The sequence below is a fragment of the Epinephelus lanceolatus genome, chromosome 18 (genome assembly GCF_041903045.1).
Source record: "Epinephelus lanceolatus isolate andai-2023 chromosome 18, ASM4190304v1, whole genome shotgun sequence".
Classification (NCBI taxonomy): domain Eukaryota; kingdom Metazoa; phylum Chordata; class Actinopteri; order Perciformes; family Serranidae; genus Epinephelus; species Epinephelus lanceolatus.
Genome location: NC_135751.1, coordinates 43,161,192 through 43,179,490, shown reverse-complemented (window position 1 = coordinate 43,179,490; position 18,299 = coordinate 43,161,192). Strand labels below are relative to the sequence as shown.

The following is an 18,299-nucleotide window of genomic DNA, read 5'->3' as shown; positions in this document are numbered from 1 at the left end:
ACACACGTGTGTAAACAAACCCAGAGTGTTTTTATTTATCAGTGACAGAAACAACAAACAGATCAGAGGTTACACCACAGAGGAAGAAGAGGAGGAGAGAAGAGCAGAGGGGGATTGTGGGTAATAATTGATCTACCAACATCAGCGTGCAGACACACGCACGCACACACAGAAGTACTTCCTGTCTGCACAGGAAGTCAGCAGAGGGGATCACGGGAAGCTGTCGTCATCGTCTTCAGCCATTTCTTTGGCAAACTCCAGGTCCTGCTGCTCTCGCTCCCGACGCTCCTGAACGCACCACGCACACAGAAACAGGCACAGAAAAACAAAGTTATAATTTATAATATCACATGTTTAAGTGTTGAGTTTTCTAACCTGCAGCGTCATGTCTCTGATCTACAGACTGTGGAGAAGCTGACGAAGCCTCTCGCTCTGAGAAGTGAAGCCTGAGGACACAAGGTCGGCTCCGAGTGTGCCTTCTCTGTTCCAGCTTTGAAGAGCGCGGTGGCAGGTTGCGTCTGTGACGCTCTGAAAGCTCTGCACTAACATGATCAACTTCTCCTCCATATTTATCACACACTGATATTTACTGAAGAAGGAAAGATATCTGTCGGCTGTGACTGGTTGGTCCTCGTCACATGACATGTGGTCATAATGAACTTTTCTTATCTCAGGGCACAGCTGTCACATCCTAAAAAAAAAGGCACTCAGGAACACGTGTGCATCACAACAGTGTCGCTCTGGTGTTGGTGCGCACCTGCTGTATCCATGTTCGTCGGACAACTAACAACTATAGGCAGTTGTTAAGCTAACTATGGCCAGTTGTTCAGCTATTCAAATAAAACACAAGAAACTTGTGCTCTAAAGAAAAGATCAACACTCAGTGAAAAACCTAAGCCCTATGATAAGCTAATATGGCAAGGCTTAACTATACAGACCAGTGAGCAGTGATAACTAACATGTCTTTGGGGTCATCGGGTGGGAACCTCCTTTCACCAGTGTTTCATCTAGTTGGTCCCACGACACCTCCAGGAGGCTAGACAGTGATCTCTGGCGTCCCAGAGACACTCCCCTAATGCCAGGTCTCACTGCTCCCCACACCAACCCAACAACCTCCTTTACCTTACTTACACATGGCTTTCTCAGCCCAAACAGCACTGCCACCTTCAGCAAACCCAGGCTCCATACATGCGAGCTCCAGGTAGAGACAGTGCTGATACTACCTTTCCTAGCACATTCACCATACTCTATTTCACACGCTACATAGCATAACTACAATATAAGCTAAAGTTAAAGGAGATAAATAAACTCACAGGATCAGCAAACACACTCACCTTGCAGCATGGTCTCAAACAAAATGGATTCCAATAGGCCACTCCCACACTTAAATAACCTTCCTCTTCCTGGATTTCCTCCTGAGAGGAAGTGGATCTCTCCACCTGATCTCAAGGAGTTATGTGCCCTGCTTAGTAGTTCCCCCTGCTGCCCCCCAACTGACATTACTTCTTCTCTTATAGATAAACTGGCTACATTTAATTGCTTCATCTGACATTTCCCTCACTGTCTTCCTCAAATTCTGTCCCCGCACTCCGAGTTCCCCCAGGAGTGAGACAATTGATCTTGCTATGAATCCCCTACACCCCACTTCCACTGGACAAATCCTAGTCTTCCATCCTCGCTGCTCAGCTTCTGCTCCTAAGTCTGCATATCTAAGCTTTTTTCTTTCATAGGCTTCTTCCACTGAGTCTTCCCAAGGAACTGTCAGCTCAATGAAATAAACTATCCGTTGACTCACTGACCACAACACTAAGTCAGGCCTCTGCCTGGTACAAACTATTTCCTGGGGAACAACAAGCTTTCCCCCTAAATCTACTTGCATTTCCCAATCACAAGCACCTTCTAGGCGGCCACACCCTTGCCTCCTTACTAACTTATCTCGTCTGCGTTTCTCTCCCTCACGGACAAACTGAATTAATAAGCCCCTATCCTTAACACCTTCTGAATTCACCTGTCTTCGTTTCCCTTCGATGCCTGCAGCTAAACATTTCAACACCTGATTATGTCGCCATGTATATCGGCCTTGTGACAAGCTAACTTTACAGCCTGACAAAATTTGCTTTAAGGTTGCGGTATGTGAACACAATGGGCATGATGGGTCCTCATTTACCCACAGTTTTAGGTTCTGGGGGGTTGGTAACACATCGTATGTAGCCCCTACCAGGAATCTAATACGATTCTCCTCCATACTCCACAGGTCCCTCCAACTGAGCTTCCTCTTCTCTACACTTTCCCAATTCAACCACTGTCCCTGTTTAGCCTGGGCCACTACCTTTGCACCCCTTACTATCTCCTCCTGTCTGCGTATCTGTTCTACAACCAGCTTTCTTTTATCTTTGAGGCCTGCTGTATTCCATCACGGTTTACCTGAGCCAAGCCCCAGGCCTCCCCGGCCAAACTGAACATTACCTACAATCTCTGCATGCCTAAGAGCTGCCTCTGCCTCCTGAACTGCCGATCTTGGGTTCCACTTCCTCCCCTTGGTTGGATTTGGAACCACACTCCTAACTACCACGTCCTTACTCCCAGATAACAACAGCTCTGTCCTGACCTTGGTACATTTAAATTCCTCTGTTAAACTAGATACTGGCAGCTGAAGTATCCCTTTTCCATACAATGCAACACTACTTAGGCACCTAGGAGCGCCCAACCACTTCCTAATGTAGGAGCTAACCGACCTTTCAATTCTCTCCACTACGGATATTGGAATTTCATAAATTGACAATGGCCACATTAACCTAGGATATAGCCCAAACTGCGAACACCACAACTTCAACTTTCCTGGAAGTTCTGATTTATCTATTCTATCCAATCCTTCTGCCACATCTTTCCTAAATTTCACCACCTGTTCCTTATCATTCAACTCTACATTGTACCACCTACCTAAGCTCTTTACTGATTTTTCCCTAATTGTTGGGATTTCCTCATCATCTATGACAAACTTCCTATCACTTAACTTCCCTCTACGTATCGAAATGCTTCTAGATTTACTAGGCTTGATCTTCATGCTGGCCCACTTGAGGTTCTTATTTACCTTCTCTAGTAGCCTCTTTGTACATGGCATTGTTGTGGTCACCAGTGTCATGTCATCCATGTAAGCCCTAACTGGTGGAAGATGCAACCCATTCTGCCGTCTCTCTCCACCTACCACCCACTTAGAAGCCCTGATGATTACTTCCATTGCCATAGTAAATGCTAATGGAGAAATTGTACACCCTGCCATGATGCCTATTTCTAGCCTCTGCCAACCTGTTGTGAAACCTGCCGTACTTAGACACAACCTAATATCCTGAAAATATGCTTTCACTAAGTTAACAACTACCTGTGGCACTCTGAAGTAGTCAAACGCACTCCAAATGAGGCTATGCGGTACTGAACCAAACGCATTTGCAAGATCTAAAAATACTACATGCAGGTCCCTTTTCTTAATCTTCGCTGCCTGAATCTGGTGCCAGATCATGCTAGTATGCTCTAAACACCCTGAAAAACCTGGTATTCCTGCCTTCTGCACCATGGTATCTATAAAGCTATTCCTTTCTAAGTAGCTAGCTAATCTCTGCGCTACTACACTAAAGAAAATCTTCCCCTCCACATTCAAGAGAGAAATCATCCGGAACTGGCTAAGGTCCACAGACTCCTTCTCCTTAGGAATGAGGACACCCCCTGCCCTACGCCATGCTCTTGGTATAATTTGCTTCTCCCAAACTATTCTTAGCTGTTTCCATAAAAATTTAAGGGTATCAGGCGCACTTTTATAAACCCGGTAGGGGACTCCATTAGGCCCTGGGGCCGAAGAAGCCTTTGCACGTCTGACCACCTCCTGAACTTCCTTCCACCTAGGTGGTCTGACATCCATCTCATGCTCTGTCCCCCCTAATGGAGGGATATCAGGTGGGAAACCTACTATCCTATTCTTCTCCAAATCTGAATATGTATTTCTCAAATATTCTTCAACCTCTACCCTTTCTGCTTTAAGCTGCCCTCCCTTTTCCTGGCTGAACAATCCTTTAACAAACTTAAAAGGGTCCCTGAAAAAACCTGTCCTTACATGTTCCTTCTTCCTCCTCTTTTTTCTGAGATACTCTGCCCTTCTAAGAACTGCTAGCCTGCTTCTCAACTCCTCTTGCAACACATTAATTCCCTCCCTTTCTTCTTCTGTAGCCTTTTTCCACTGCTTTCTTAACTGTCTCCTTTCCTTGACTAACTTCTCTATTTCTCTTTGCCGCCTAGACTTACCTGACTGTACCTTCTCACTCCTCTTTCTCTCATGCACCCCAAACCTCTCTACACCATACGAATAAATTATATCTCCCATCTTTTCTAACCTTTCTGTTGCATTTCCTCTAAGCCTGCGTAAGATTACTGACAAATCTCTATTAACTATCTCCCATTCTTTACTGTCATTTGCCCTAGGCCATCTAACTCTAACCTTTTGCTCCATGGTTCTCTCTCTGACTGGCACACTGGCCTCATTGTCACCTGTTAGCTGAACAACTATGGCCAGTTGTTCAGCTAACTCTGGCCAGTTGTTAAGCTAACTATAGCCAGTTGTTAAGCTAACTATAGCCAGTTGTGCATGTACATGTCTACATTGAAAACAAAATCCTCAGGGGTTTTTTTCTGGGGAGTTTTTCCTTATCCGCTGTGAGGGTCTTAAGGACAGAGGGATGTCGTATGCTGTAAAGCCCTGTGAGGCAAATTGTGATTTGTGATATTGGGCTTTATAAATAAAATTGATTGATTGATTGATTGATTGATTGACTTTAGAGAGGGAGCACGGGCAATAAAAAAAATTACTTCAGAGAGCTGCTATGTGTGGCGACCTGTCAATCAGGATGGAGGTGGAGCAATGTGTGTCCTGCATAGGTCCGCCATCTCCTCCAAAAACTGGCTTCAAAAAACAAAGATGGTCAACGGTGTAGTGTTCAGAGTGTGAGACCACAAACTGATGGGTGATGTCATGTCTGTTAATTCATCCAGCCTGTGATCTGGTGTCATCAGTCTGTCCTCTGAACATGACGCCCATTAAATCATCTGAACTGATAACATGTTAAATCTGTGATGAAGCTTCACATGTAGAGAGAGCTTGTGTGTGTGTGTGTGTGTGTGTGTGTGTGTTACCTCTGCTGACTCCAGGTCTTTGTTGTAAGCTTTAGGAGGAAACCTCATGGCCTGTAGGACGACACACACACAGACAGTTATTGTCAGCAGCTACACCGTGGAGGCTCATCTCTAACTGTGAGAGGACTAATAAAGATCCTGTTGGGGATTATAATGAGACACTTTTTTAATCAAAATAATAACGTGGAATATCAAACTGATGACCAGAAAGGTCATTAATCAGCAAGATTTCATTGGTCGCTTCATTGGTCGCTTAACTGTATGAGGAGCTGCTCCTTGTCAGAATAAATCCAAACCTATATGACTGGACCATGTGTGACTTTACTTTGAAAGGACAGACACGCAGTGCTTTATGTGACACTGGAGCAGCAGCAGTGACACCTTGTGGTGGACAGGTGACATTACAGGATGAAACTCAGTGGCTCAGACTTTCCCTTCAATGCCAAAGTGAACAGCGTGTCGCAGCTCGCCATCACTGACACTACTGCAGATGCTGGCTGAAGCCGACGCACTCGTGCTCAGAGATGCTTGTTCACAACGCTGCCGTGCTGCCTTAACTGTTTCATCAGATTTGAGGTGCAGCCTGACTCACAGCTGATCAACGTCCAGCATGCACCGTGCCTGTCGTCTTTCTCTTTTACAAAGTGAAGCCACACTTTTGGCCGTTTCCCACGGTCCATCTTTCACACTGTGACACACTGGTCATGCATGCTAGCTCTCTAGCTCGCTGTTGTGTTGATGTGGGATGCAACAGGTCCTGGCAGATGATAAAAGGTCCTGGAAGGTGGCCAGGTGAGCCGCAGAGGTGTGTGTCTCACCTTGACAGACATGTTGTGGATGTCCAGGCAGAAGGAGATTCTCTGGTGAAAAGCCAGCTGAGGCTCTCTGGTCCCGTAGATGTCCATGGTCTCTTTTGATTGGACGAAGCCTTTCTCGTGGTTAATGCTCGCCTCGATCACTCCGTCACGGATCGCCTGAAGGACACACACACACACACACACACACACACACACGCACACGCGCACACACACACACACACCAGGGAACACAGTTCAGTCTGAGAGACTGCTTCAGATCTCTGTATGATGATGATGATGATGATTTGAGTTGAGGTGTTTCCTGGTTACCTTGGCGACGATGAACTCTGCGTCCTCTGGACTGTCGAGCTGCAGCTTCTGAGCGATGTCGGCCAGAGAGATACGAGAGTATGACAGGCTGATCATACGCACACCTGAACACACACACACACACACACACACACATCGTACATGAACATCGTGTCAAACTGTTTTATTCTGATGGCTAAATAATATTTACACAAATGTTTCTGAAGCATTTAAAAAGAATCTAAGAAATAATTTGTAAGTAACCCTCTCACACACTTTAACAAGACAGCCTGTCCTTTTATAGATCATTTCATTATTTTACTTTCTGATTTTAATTATTTGCCTTCATCAGTAGTCCACATGTTGCAGTCACGTTCTCGTGTGTTGTAATTAACTAATATAAAGTTTTACAGAATCTGTTTGAATGTTTGCGTTTGATAAAGGGGGCAAAAGTTGATTAAAAGACACGCTTTATGTCCGTGCATGTCGCGACTGTAGGTGGTGTCAGGACATGACGGCAGTCACGCACACTCTGGAGCAACGTTCACAAACCACATATGAATCTACTGGTGCAGCTGGATTTATCAACTACAACTGGCAATATGAAACTATCATTGAACGGCTGGGAGAGGAGTTTTATTATGGTGACCGTGATGTGAAACATTGGCCGCTGACAGGCGGCTCTTTTCTTCCTCTGTGGCAAATTTGTCTGCGTCTTTCTCGGTGCACTGTGCTGATAACAACAGCGCCATCATGTTGGTAAAATGCCCAAACTGCAGTTACAAATATAGAAACAGAAATCTACCAAGTAAAACTGTTTAACTATAAATCTATGACTGTCATTATGACACCCATCAGAGTTTTGTCGAGACCACACCAAACCGACATCAAAGAACTAGCGGTGACGAAAGCCAACTGTTGCGTCGTCTACGTCGCCTCACGTCGCCCTGTGTCAGTTGCATTTGAACACACTACACGGACTACATCCGACGGCCAAGTAGCACGTACGTTCTGCGCCTGCGTGAGAGAGAGCGGAGTGAGAGAGTGGTACATCCTGTCAGCTGAGGGGTTTCCTATCTGTGCAGCCGAGCACCGCAGCACCTCCACGGACTATTACATCCAGACGGTCCCGGTGTTTCCTCCTCAGGCTCCACTTCACTCAGCTGCCCGATAAACCCGCTGCTTCTTCCCACTTTAACCTGAATAACAAACCAGGGCTCGGTGCTCCGGTTGGATCCAAACGGAGAGCCGGGGCTAGCTCAGAGACTAGCAGAGGCTAACTGGCTGTGCTTCCCTCTGGTCATGCTGCGGCTAACGCTCCGCTAGCCGCTCCCAGCTAGCTCCGGTTTGTTATTCAGGTTTCACTACAGGCAGATTCACTCGCTACAGGGGCGAGGAAATAAAACCTGAACAGCCAATCAGAGTGATCTCTCTCACCGACAAGCTCCGCCGCCACTGCCGAAGTGCCAACGGTGCCGGACACACCGCAATAACTAGGGCGACAGACGCTCACCGACGGCCCGACTTGGTGTGTCAGGGCCTTTACTCTCTGTGCAGGAACAACCCTGACAGGTGACGTGTCCTGTGATTGGCTCACCAGTCTTGATGACGTTGTGTCTCAGGCGGATGATGAGCGTGTACGTCCCATCAGTCTGAAATTTCTCCCCAAACTGCTCCAACACCTGGTTGAACTTTGCCAGGTTACCTGTTCTCACCGCTGGATACACAGGACACACACACACACACACACACACACACACACACAGAGGACACGTGATCATACGTCCACCACAACAGTAAAAACCTGTTTATAAATCTTAGAATTTATATATGTTTTTTAAATCTTATAAGCATAAAAACTATAAAATTAAAAATAAAAACACTAGTCCAGCACATACAGGCAGTCTGCAAATGGTCAAGGCCACACCCCCTTTTAGGAGGACAGACCCTCATGATGTCATTGTGATCTGACGTGTGATTGGATCATAATTTTGACACGTCTGTGGGTTTTTATTTCTTGTTAAACAAACATTTGTTTTACAGTCACGTGTACTGCACGTTTTGTGACCTGACGTATAAAATATCATTAATTAAACTAAATATATTATTAAACCAAACACTTAAAATCTAATGGTTTAATCAGATTAAATCAATCAATCATTGATTGATTAATTGATTGATTGATGGAGATGACTGTACTGTGTTGGTGTTTTCTGGTGTGTAAATACCGACCCTGGGTCAACAGGAAGTAGGGCATCAGTGACCTCTTGAGTGACGGCTGTCTGAACTGAAGTCTGTCAGGAATCTCTCCCAACAACAGCTCCACCACGATCAGCAGCTTGTGAACCTGATCACAGATCAATATGTCTGTTATTATCAAACCAGAGTGTAACGATGATGATGATGATGATGAGTCCGTCAGTCTGTCAAGGAGTGTGTGTCAGTGTGTGTATCAGTGTGTAACTGACCGTCTGTTTGAAGCCCACAGCAGTGTGTTGAGGAGCTTTCCTCAGAGCGTTGGTCAGAGTCCTGCGAGCCTCAGAGTACTCCAACTGGATTGCCTTAATACGACCTGCAGGAGGTCACGTGACACACAGGTGAACACACACACACACACACACACACACACACACACACAGGTAAACACACAGGAACTCTCAACAATAAACACAAACAAAACACTAATGAAGTTAACAGGCACACAAGTTGTGGTAGAAGAGGTGATACCTGTGTGGTACAGGTACGAATCTCACCTGTGTGGTATAGGTACGAATCTCACCTGTGTGGTATAGGTACGAATCTCACCTGTGTGGTACAGGTACGAATCTCACCTGTGTGGTACAGGTACGAATCTCACCTGTGTAGTACAGGTACGAATCTCACCTGTGTGGTACAGGTACGAATCTCACCTGTGTAGTACAGGTACGAATCTCACCTGTGTAGTACAGGTACGAATCTCACCTGTGTGGTACAGGTACGAATCTCACCTGTGTGGTACAGGTATGAATCTCACCTGTGTAGTACAGGTAGCGGGCCCACTCGTTGTTGTTGGCGAGTTCAGGGAACACAGATTTGGACACCAGCTTCTCGGCCTGGTCGTACAGGTTGAAGTGCAGGTAGTTCCTCAGCAGCAGGTTTAGGAGGACGGCCTGACCGTCAGCGTCATGACGCAGAGTCGCCGTACGCAGACGCGTGTGGAGGAAACTGAAGGGTTAAACACAGTGACAGTGTTGACATGAGAAGAAGAAGAAAGAAACGTTCACACTGATGACAGAAACAGGAAGAAAAACTAAGACTGTACCTTTAAAATATTTTTATTAACTGTAATTATTTTGGCCCCATTAACACCTGGAGTTAACCTCTGTGTGTGTGAGTGTGTGTGTGTGTACCTGCGCATGGAGTCAAACTGGTTGAGGAACTCGTACACTCTGGCGTGGTAATAATAACACTTGGCGGCGACCAGATCCAGAGCTCTGCGGTTCTTAGAGCCGATCTTCTGCAGCAGGTCGTCTGACACTTTCTGAGCCTGAAACACACAACAGGTCATCATCATCATCATCATCATCACCTTCATCATCCTCCTCCTCCTCATGGAGAATACACAGATGGACCTGCAGGCTGAGTGTTGATCCTGCGTCCTGTTTGGTGCTGACCGATCAGATACTTCCTGATGTAACTCTTGTGTTGCCGCCTGAGTTCAGACGACACTGAGACGTTCTCACATGTTCAAAAACAGTTTGTATAGAAATATGTTAAATAATAATAATAATAATAATAATAATAGTACATTTTATTTATATAGAGCTTTTACAGCTCTCAAAGACGCTTTACATTTAAATAATGAAAAGAAGTACATACATGTAAGTGTTAAAAACATAAACTTTGTGCATCAACGTCAGCTCAGTCCAGTCACTTTAAATTATGAAAGTTATCAATTAATGTGAACTCAACACAAACAGTCTCTGTTTCATGTTCTCTACATTCAGTGAATGTAGAGTCTGTAGGCAAACCCCGGAGATCTTGCCTCCGGAAGAAGAGCGGAAGAGCCCTGGTGTCGGGTTGTAGGCTGTTTGTAGTCCGCGTGATATTGACCAATCACATTTGAGCCGGCTGCAGTCGTTGCCAGGTTAAACGGTCCATGCGGTGAACTAACGAGGCGGAACATAATTGGCGTCACTGCAAACTCTGAATCCATCGCAATGGTTCAGCATATTTACTTATATATAAACGGAAGTCGGAAATGGAAATTCGCCTCCTCCGCCCAAATCAAACCGGAACGCCAAAAAATCAGGGGTCTGCCCCCAGAGGCTGTATCACCGTCTGCCGGAAGTCAGACGCCGAATACAGCTGATGGGTTCCGAGAATGTATGTTCTCAAACACAATCAGTCAGGGATCACCTACAGGAGCCCCTGAGGGACACTTTCACTGAACGTCTTCAGACCAACAGTGAATAAATAAAAACCAGACAGACAGGCAGGCAGGCAGGCAGGCAGGCAGACAGGCAGACAGACCTCTGTGTATCTCTTGTTGTTGGTCAGGTGAACCACCAGCAGCAGCTGCAGGTAAGCCTCCACCTCCGGCAGCAGAGGAGCTGACGCAGATTTACCGGTCCTTGGTCGAAACTGGACGTCTCCGTCTGCCATCTCCATCGGCTGAGAGAGAGACAGACAGACAGACAGACAGACAGACAGAAGGTATCAATACTGATCATCTGACCTCATGTGTCCTGTGTTGATCTCTTTGCATAGACTCTGATAGCCTTGGACCAAGACGTTCATTGCTTGAACGTCTTTAAAACAAACCCCGTTTTTCGTTTGGGGGTTCCCGGTCTAGACCGATTCACATCTCCATAAACGTTAAACAGATGTTAAGAAGGTGTACGGGGGTTGCCGTGTGTTTGTATATCCGTTATTGTTCAATAAACATGCATTTTATCTCGGGATGTCTTGAAATTTTCTTCACCCCTTCTTCGTCCTGCAATGAATGAGTGCACCGGCTTTCTACTGCGCCACAGCGCCACTTTAGCAGTTGGGAAGTGTATTGCACATTGGTAGTAAGTGTGAAATCTGTGACTATGAGGTGAGTACATTACATGTTTGATTTGAACGTTTATGGAGATGTGAATCGGTCTAGACCGGGAACCCCCAAATGAAAAACGGGGTTCGTTTTCAAGACGTTCATGCAATGAACGTCTTGGTCCAAGGCTAAGACTCTGACTGCAGCTTATTATTCTCTCAACAGGTTCATCAATAATAAAGTCAGTGACTGATCAGGACGTGACTCCTCCTTGACTCCTCCTCACCTCCTCCAGGAAGCCCAGCAGGAAGTCTCTGGTGGACGTGTTGTTGGTGAAGAAACCAAAGATGGCTTTGTGCAGCACGTTGGTGTTGAGACGGCGGCTGGTGGACGGTAACGCTCTGAGAGCTCGCAGTACGAAGCGAGGCTCCTTCCCCGACACCGCCTTCTCTATCTGCTTCACGTGCTCCTTGATGTCTGAGGAGGAGGAGACAGGAGACAGGAGGAGACAGGAGGGAGGAGACAAGAGGAGAGGGGACAGAGGAGAGAGGACAGAGGAGACAGGAGGAGGGGGGACAGAGGAGACAGGAGGAGAGAGGACAGAGGAGACAGAGGAGAGAGGACAGAGGAGACAAGAGGAGAGGGGACAGAGGAGAGAGGACAGAGGAGACAGGAGGAGGGGGGACAGAGGAGACAGGAGGAGAGAGGACAGAGGAGACAGAGGAGAGAGGACAGAGGAGACAGGAGGAGAGAGGACAGAGGAGACAGGAGGAGAGGGGACAGAGGAGACAGAGGAGAGAGGACAGAGGAGACAGGAGGAGAGAGGACAGAGGAGACAGGAGGAGAGGGGACAGAGGAGACAGGAGGAGAGAGGACAGAGGAGACAGGAGAAGAGAGGACAGAGGAGACAGGAGAAGAGAGGACAGAGGAGACAGGAGGAGAGAGGACAGAGGAGACAGGAGGAGAGAGGACAGAGGAGACAGGAGGAGAGAGGACAGAGGAGACAAGAGGAGAGGGGACAGAGGAGACAGAGGAGAGAGGACAGAGGAGACAGGAGGAGAGAGGACAGAGGAGACAGGAGGAAAGAGGACAGAGGAGACAGGAGAAGAGGGGACAGAGGAGACAGGAGAAGAGAGGACAGAGGAGACAGGAGGAGAGAGGACAGAGGAGACAGGAGGAGAGGGGACAGAGGAGACAGAGGAGACAGAGGAGAGAGGAGAGAGGACAGAGGAGACAGGAGGAGAGGGGACAGAGGAGACAGGAGGAGAGAGGACAGAGGAGAGAGGAGGAGAGAGGACAGAGGAGACAGGAGAGAGGACAGAGGAGACAGGAGAGAGGACAGAGAAGACAGAGAAGACAGGAAGAGAGGGGACAGAGGAGACAGAGGAGAGAGGACACAGGAGACAGGAGGAGAGAGGACAGAGGAGACAGGAGAGAGGACAGAGAAGACAGAGGAGACAGGAGGAGAGAGGACAGAGGAGACAGGAGAGAGGACAGAGAAGACAGGAGGAGAGAGGACACAGGAGACAGGAGAGAGGACAGAGAAGACAGGAGAGGGGACAGAGAAGACAGGAGGAGAGGGGACAGAGGAGACAGAGGAGAGAGGACACAGGAGACAGGAGGAGAGGGGGCAGAGGAGACAGGAGGAGAGAGGACAGAGGAGACAGAGGAGAGAGGACAGAGGAGACAGGAGGAAAGAGGACAGAGGAGACAGGAGAAGAGGGGACAGAGGAGACAGGAGGAGAGAGGACAGAGGAGACAGGAGGAGAGGGAACAGAGGAGACGGAGGAGAGGGGACAGAGGAGACAGAGGAGAGAGGACAGAGGACACAGGAGGAGAGAGGACAGAGGAGACAGGAGAGAGGACAGAGAAAACAGGAAGAGAGGGGACACAGGAGACAGGAGAGAGGACAGAGGAGACAGGAGAGAGGACAGAGAAGACAGGAGGAGAGAGGACAGAGAAGACAGGAGGAGAGAGGACAGAGGAGACAGGAGAGAGGACAGAGAAGACAGGAGGAGAGGGGACAGAGGAGACAGAGGAGAAAGGACACAGGAGACAGGAGGAGAGGGGACAGAGAAGACAGGAGAGAGGACAGAGAAGACAGGAGGAGAGGGGACAGAGGAGACAGGAGGAGAGGGGACAGAGGAGACAGGAGAGAGGACAGAGAAGACAGGAGGAGAGGGGACAGAGGAGACAGGAGAGAGGACAGAGAAGACAGGAGGAGAGGGGACAGAGAAGACAGGAGGAGAGAGGACAGAGGAGACAGGAGAGAGGACAGAGGAGACAGGAGAGAGGACAGAGAAGACAGGAGGAGAGGGGACAGAGGAGACAGAGGAGAAAGGACACAGGAGACAGGAGGAGAGGGGACAGAGAAGACAGGAGAGAGGACAGAGAAGACAGGAGGAGAGGGGACAGAGGAGACAGGAGGAGAGGGGACAGAGGAGACAGGAGAGAGGACAGAGAAGACAGGAGGAGAGAGGACAGAGGAGACAGGAGGAGAGGGGACAGAGGAGACAGGAGGAGAGGGGACAGAGGAGACAGGAGAGAGGACAGAGAAGACAGGAGGAGAGAGGACAGAGGAGACAGGAGGAGAGGGGACAGAGGAGACAGGAGGAGAGGGGACAGAGGAGACAGGAGAGAGGACAGAGAAGACAGGAGGAGAGGGGACAGAGGAGACAGGAGAGAGGACAGAGAAGACAGGAGGAGAGAGGACAGAGGATGAAGATCGGAGAGGAGCAGATGAGGAGATCACCACTGAGATTTAATCATATTTAAATCAGTGAATATCTCTGAGCTCTTCTTTTATATGATCTGAGTGTATTGATCTGACAGGATGGCTCTGATCAGTTTTAAAGGTAAACATCATATTTGATGTGTCACAAACACAAACAGTGATCATCTGATGTTTCTCATGATCGTCTCTGACCTGTGTTAATAAAGTTTATCTTGTACCATCTGTATTAATCTGTAGTTCTTTGCCGAGTGCTCGGTCACAACAACAGTTAGCTTCATCATTAGCATGTTAGCTAACATGCTAACAGCCGCTGACTCATCTCCGGTGAACCGGACCGGACAGTGACCAGCTCCTGAGCCGGTACCAGACTCTGCCGGTGGGTTTAACGGCAGTAACGTCAATGGAAGTGAGTCTTACCGTCCAGAGTGACACTGTCCAGCTCTTTGGGCTGTTTAGCCGCGTTAGCCGCCTCCTCCTCCGGCATCTCCACGTCCTGCGGCTCGGGGCCCGTCGGCTCCTTCGGCTTGTCGGCTTTAGAGTCCCGGTCCCGAGCTCCTGCCTTGTCCCCGCGCCGCTTGGCCGCTGTCTCCTTCATGATGAGCGGACAGACACGGAATAATTAACCGACCTGTAGTTAATGAGCTCAGTCTGAAGTTAACGGCGATGACTGGCAACTATTCTACAGCGCAAAGGATTATGGGAAACCTCAGGCTGGATGAGATGATCACAGCAGAGCAGACGCTGATAATCGATCACAGACAGATCGATTCAGACTCTCCTGGAAACAAACCCATGTTTTCTGTTGGACTCTTTAAAGCTGTGAAAAAACTCACAAACACAAACAAACAAACAAACAAATAAAGAGGTAAACAAACAGTTTGTTTTGATTCTGTAATAAATTAGGGACTGTTCGTTATTTATGAGGGAGAAAGGGGAGGCATGAGTTTTATTTTTTATTTCGCGAGTACAAGCGGCCGAAATGAGTTTCCTCCGCAGGGTGGCTGGGCTCAGCCTTAGGGATAGGGTGAGGAGCTCAGACATCCGGGAGGGACTCGGAGTAGAGCCGCTGCTCCTCCACATCGAGAGGAGCCAGTTTAGGTGGTTCGGGCATCTGGTAAGGATGCCTCCCGGACGCCTCCCTTGGGAGTTGTTTCGGGTGTGTCCAACCGGGAGGAGAGCTCGGGGCCGCCCCAGGACACGCTGGAGGGACTACATCACCCGGCTGGCCTGGGAACGCCTCGGGGTTCCCTCGGAAGAGCTGACGGAAGTGGCTGGGGAGAGGACTGTCTGGGCTAAGCGGAGGATGACAAGTACGAGTACGAGAGTGTTTTATTTATCCAGGCTGAGGGGGCGGGGCTTACAGATCAAAACCCTTGTGTTTATGTTACCGCAGGACAATTATTGTCACACATGTATACTATCAGATATTAATATATACTTTCAACATATTGTACCACAGTAGCCAGAACTATAATTATAATATTACTTTCATTAATGTTGTTGTAAGCTACTGTCATTACTGTCTGTCCTGCATCTCTCTCTGTCTGTCTCTCTCTCTCTCTGTCTCTCTCTCTCTCTGTCTCTCTCTCTCTCTCTCTCTGTCTCTCTGTCTCTCTCTCTGTCTCTCTGTCTCTCTCTCTCTGTCTCTCTCTCTCTGTCTGTCTCTCTCTCTCTCTGTCTCTCTGTCTCTCTGTCTCTCTCTCTCTGTCTGTCGCTCTCTCTCTGTCTCTCTGTCTCTCTCTCTCTCTCTCTGTCTCTCTGTCTCTCTCTCTCTCTCTCTCTCTGTCTGTCTCTCTCTCTCTGTCTCTCTGTCAATTTCAATTTCAATTTCAATAAGCTTTATTGGCATGACTGTAGATTAACAATATTGCCAAAGACATTAAAAATTTACAAATAAAGTACAATAATAAAAGTAAGTCAGAAAACTATAAAAAAAAAAAAAGATTAAATATATGATATATAATACAAAATACACCAATCTACAATACAATACACCAATATATAATATAGAAAAAAAAATGAATAAAGAAAAATGTAGGTTGTGAGTTACAAGGACTGTAAATATAGACAGGTGTGTCAGGTGTTGTGATGGTTGTCCCTCAGGCTGTGGCATAACCTGACATATTTTGCTGCTGCTAAGCTGCTGACTCTGTTCTCTCCAAGGATGTGTTGCATTTTAGTTTGATCAGGCAGAGAATCAAAGTCAGTGACTTTATGTTTTATTTTTGAGAGGAAGTCGGCTCTGATGTGTTCATACTTGCTGCAGTGCAACAGGAAGTGTGTCTCTGTCTCCGCTTGTCTGTGTGGACAGAGCTCACACAACCTGTCCTCTCTGGGCAGCCAGGTCTGCCTGTGTCTGCCCGTCTCTATGGCCAAGCTGTGGTCACTGAGTCTGTACATGGTCAAAGTCTTCCTCAGTTTCTCATCAGTCACGGTGCTCAGATATTCTGCCACCGTGTACTGTCTGTTTAGAGCCAAATAACACTGAAGTTTGCTTTGCGTTTTTGTGGTAGATGTCCAATAGTTAATGTAATGTTCTTTTTGTTTCTCTATAATTTGGTGGGTCCAGATTGTGTGAGGGCTGTCCTGAGGTCTTGTGCTGTTAGAGGAGCTGAGCCTCAGGACCAGCTGGCTGAGGGGGCTCTTCTCCATGCTCTCCTCTTGGCATTGCAGAGCTTTGTAGTGGTAGGAGTTGGGGTCACTTGTTTTAAGGTGTTTATAAAATTTGATGGCTCTTTTTTGAATTCTAATTAAAAGGGGGAATTGGCCTAGCTCAGCTCGGCACCCGTTGTTGGGGGTGTTCCTGTGCACTCTGAGGATGCTCTTGCAAATCTCTGTATGCAGGATTTCGATGGGGTGTTTGTCCCATTTTTCAAAATCTTGATTTGCAAGAGGACCCCACACCTCACTACCATACAGAATAATTGGTTCAATTATAGATTTGAATATTTTGAGCCAGATTCTAATGGGTATATTAATGTTTGAAGATTTCTTTATAGCATAGAAAGCCCTTCTTCCCCTCTCTCTGAGATCATCAACAGCCAGGTTAAAGTTTCCCGTGGACGTGATGTGTAGTCCTAAGTATGTGTAGTCGTGTGTGTGCTCCACCTCATGAGAGCCCAGGAAAAACCTGGTTTGGTCTCCCTGACCCCTGGGTCGTTTCTGGAATATCATAATTTTGGTTTTGTCCAGATTAACTGTCAGGGCCCAGGTCTGACAGAAGGTTTGCAGGTGATCCAGTTGCTGTTGTAGTGCTTCATTTGATGGAGCCAGCAATATGAGATCATCTGCAAAAAGTAGGCATTTAACCTGTGTGTCAGACAGAGTGAGACCAGGGATGTCAGATAGTTCTAGTGATTTGGCCAATTCATCGATATAAATGTTGAAGAGGGTGGGGCTGAGACTGCAGCCCTGTTTTACTCCTCTACTCTGGGGGAAGAAATCTGTTTCCATGTTGTTAATTTTAACAGCACATTTCATATGACTGTACATGGTTTTGATGATGTCATAGACCTTCCCCCAATTAATTTTAAGAACAGTCCATCATGCCAAATTGAGTCGAATGCTTTTTTGAAGTCCACAAAACAAGAGAAGATTTTCCTCTTGTTTTGGTGGACGTCTTTATTAATGAGGGTGTGAAGGGTGTAGATATGGTCTGTTGTTCTATGTTTGGGTGTGAATCCTATCTGGCTCTTGCTCAGGACATCATGTTCTCTGAGGAAGTCTTGCAGTCGGCTGTTTAGGATGCTGCAGAACAACTTCCCCAGGTTGCTGCTGACACAGATGCCTCGGTAATTGTTTGGGTCGAATTTGTTTCCACTTTTAAAGATTGGTGTGATGATTCCTTCACTCCAGAGGTCAGGGAAATGTCCGACACCCAGAATAAGGTTAAATAATTTTAATATGGCAATGTTAAATTTATGGTCATCAAATTTTAGCATTTCATTTAAAATGCCATCAGGACCGCTGGCTTTCTTTGGCTGCAGTGCCTGGATTTTAGCCAGCAGCTCTGCTTCAGTAATTTGGTAGTCTAGAGGGTTCTGGTTGTCTTTAATGACTGATTCTAAAATTTGTAATTTGTTGAGGAGATTGTTTTGGGCCGAATTCAGGGGAACAGCAGTATACAGACTTTCAAAGTGATTTTTCCAGATGTCACCATTTTGAATAGCCAATTCTTCTTTTTGTGGTTTGCTGAAAGAGTGCCATTTCTTCCAGAAGTCATTGGAGTCAATGGACTCTTCAATTATTTGTAACTGATGCCTCA

At 47.1% G+C, this 18,299-nt stretch overlaps 1 protein-coding gene across 1 annotated transcript; it reads right to left on the bottom strand.

Annotated features, from left to right (window-relative positions):
• Nucleotides 1-9: 9 nt before the first annotated feature.
• On the bottom strand, nt 10-14,748 carry psmd3 (proteasome 26S subunit, non-ATPase 3). The gene is made up of 12 exons (XM_033645875.2): nt 14,453-14,748; nt 11,588-11,778; nt 10,797-10,937; nt 9,674-9,810; nt 9,298-9,488; nt 8,753-8,856; nt 8,517-8,631; nt 7,882-8,001; nt 6,306-6,409; nt 5,997-6,152; nt 5,179-5,229; nt 10-288 (listed from the first exon to the last, which is right to left on the bottom strand). The coding sequence occupies exons 1-12, from the start codon at nt 14,628-14,630 to the stop codon at nt 211-213; spliced, it is 1,566 nt and encodes a 521-aa protein (XP_033501766.1). The 5' UTR covers nt 14,631-14,748; the 3' UTR covers nt 10-210.
• Between the last annotated feature and the right edge of the window lie 3,551 nt (nt 14,749-18,299).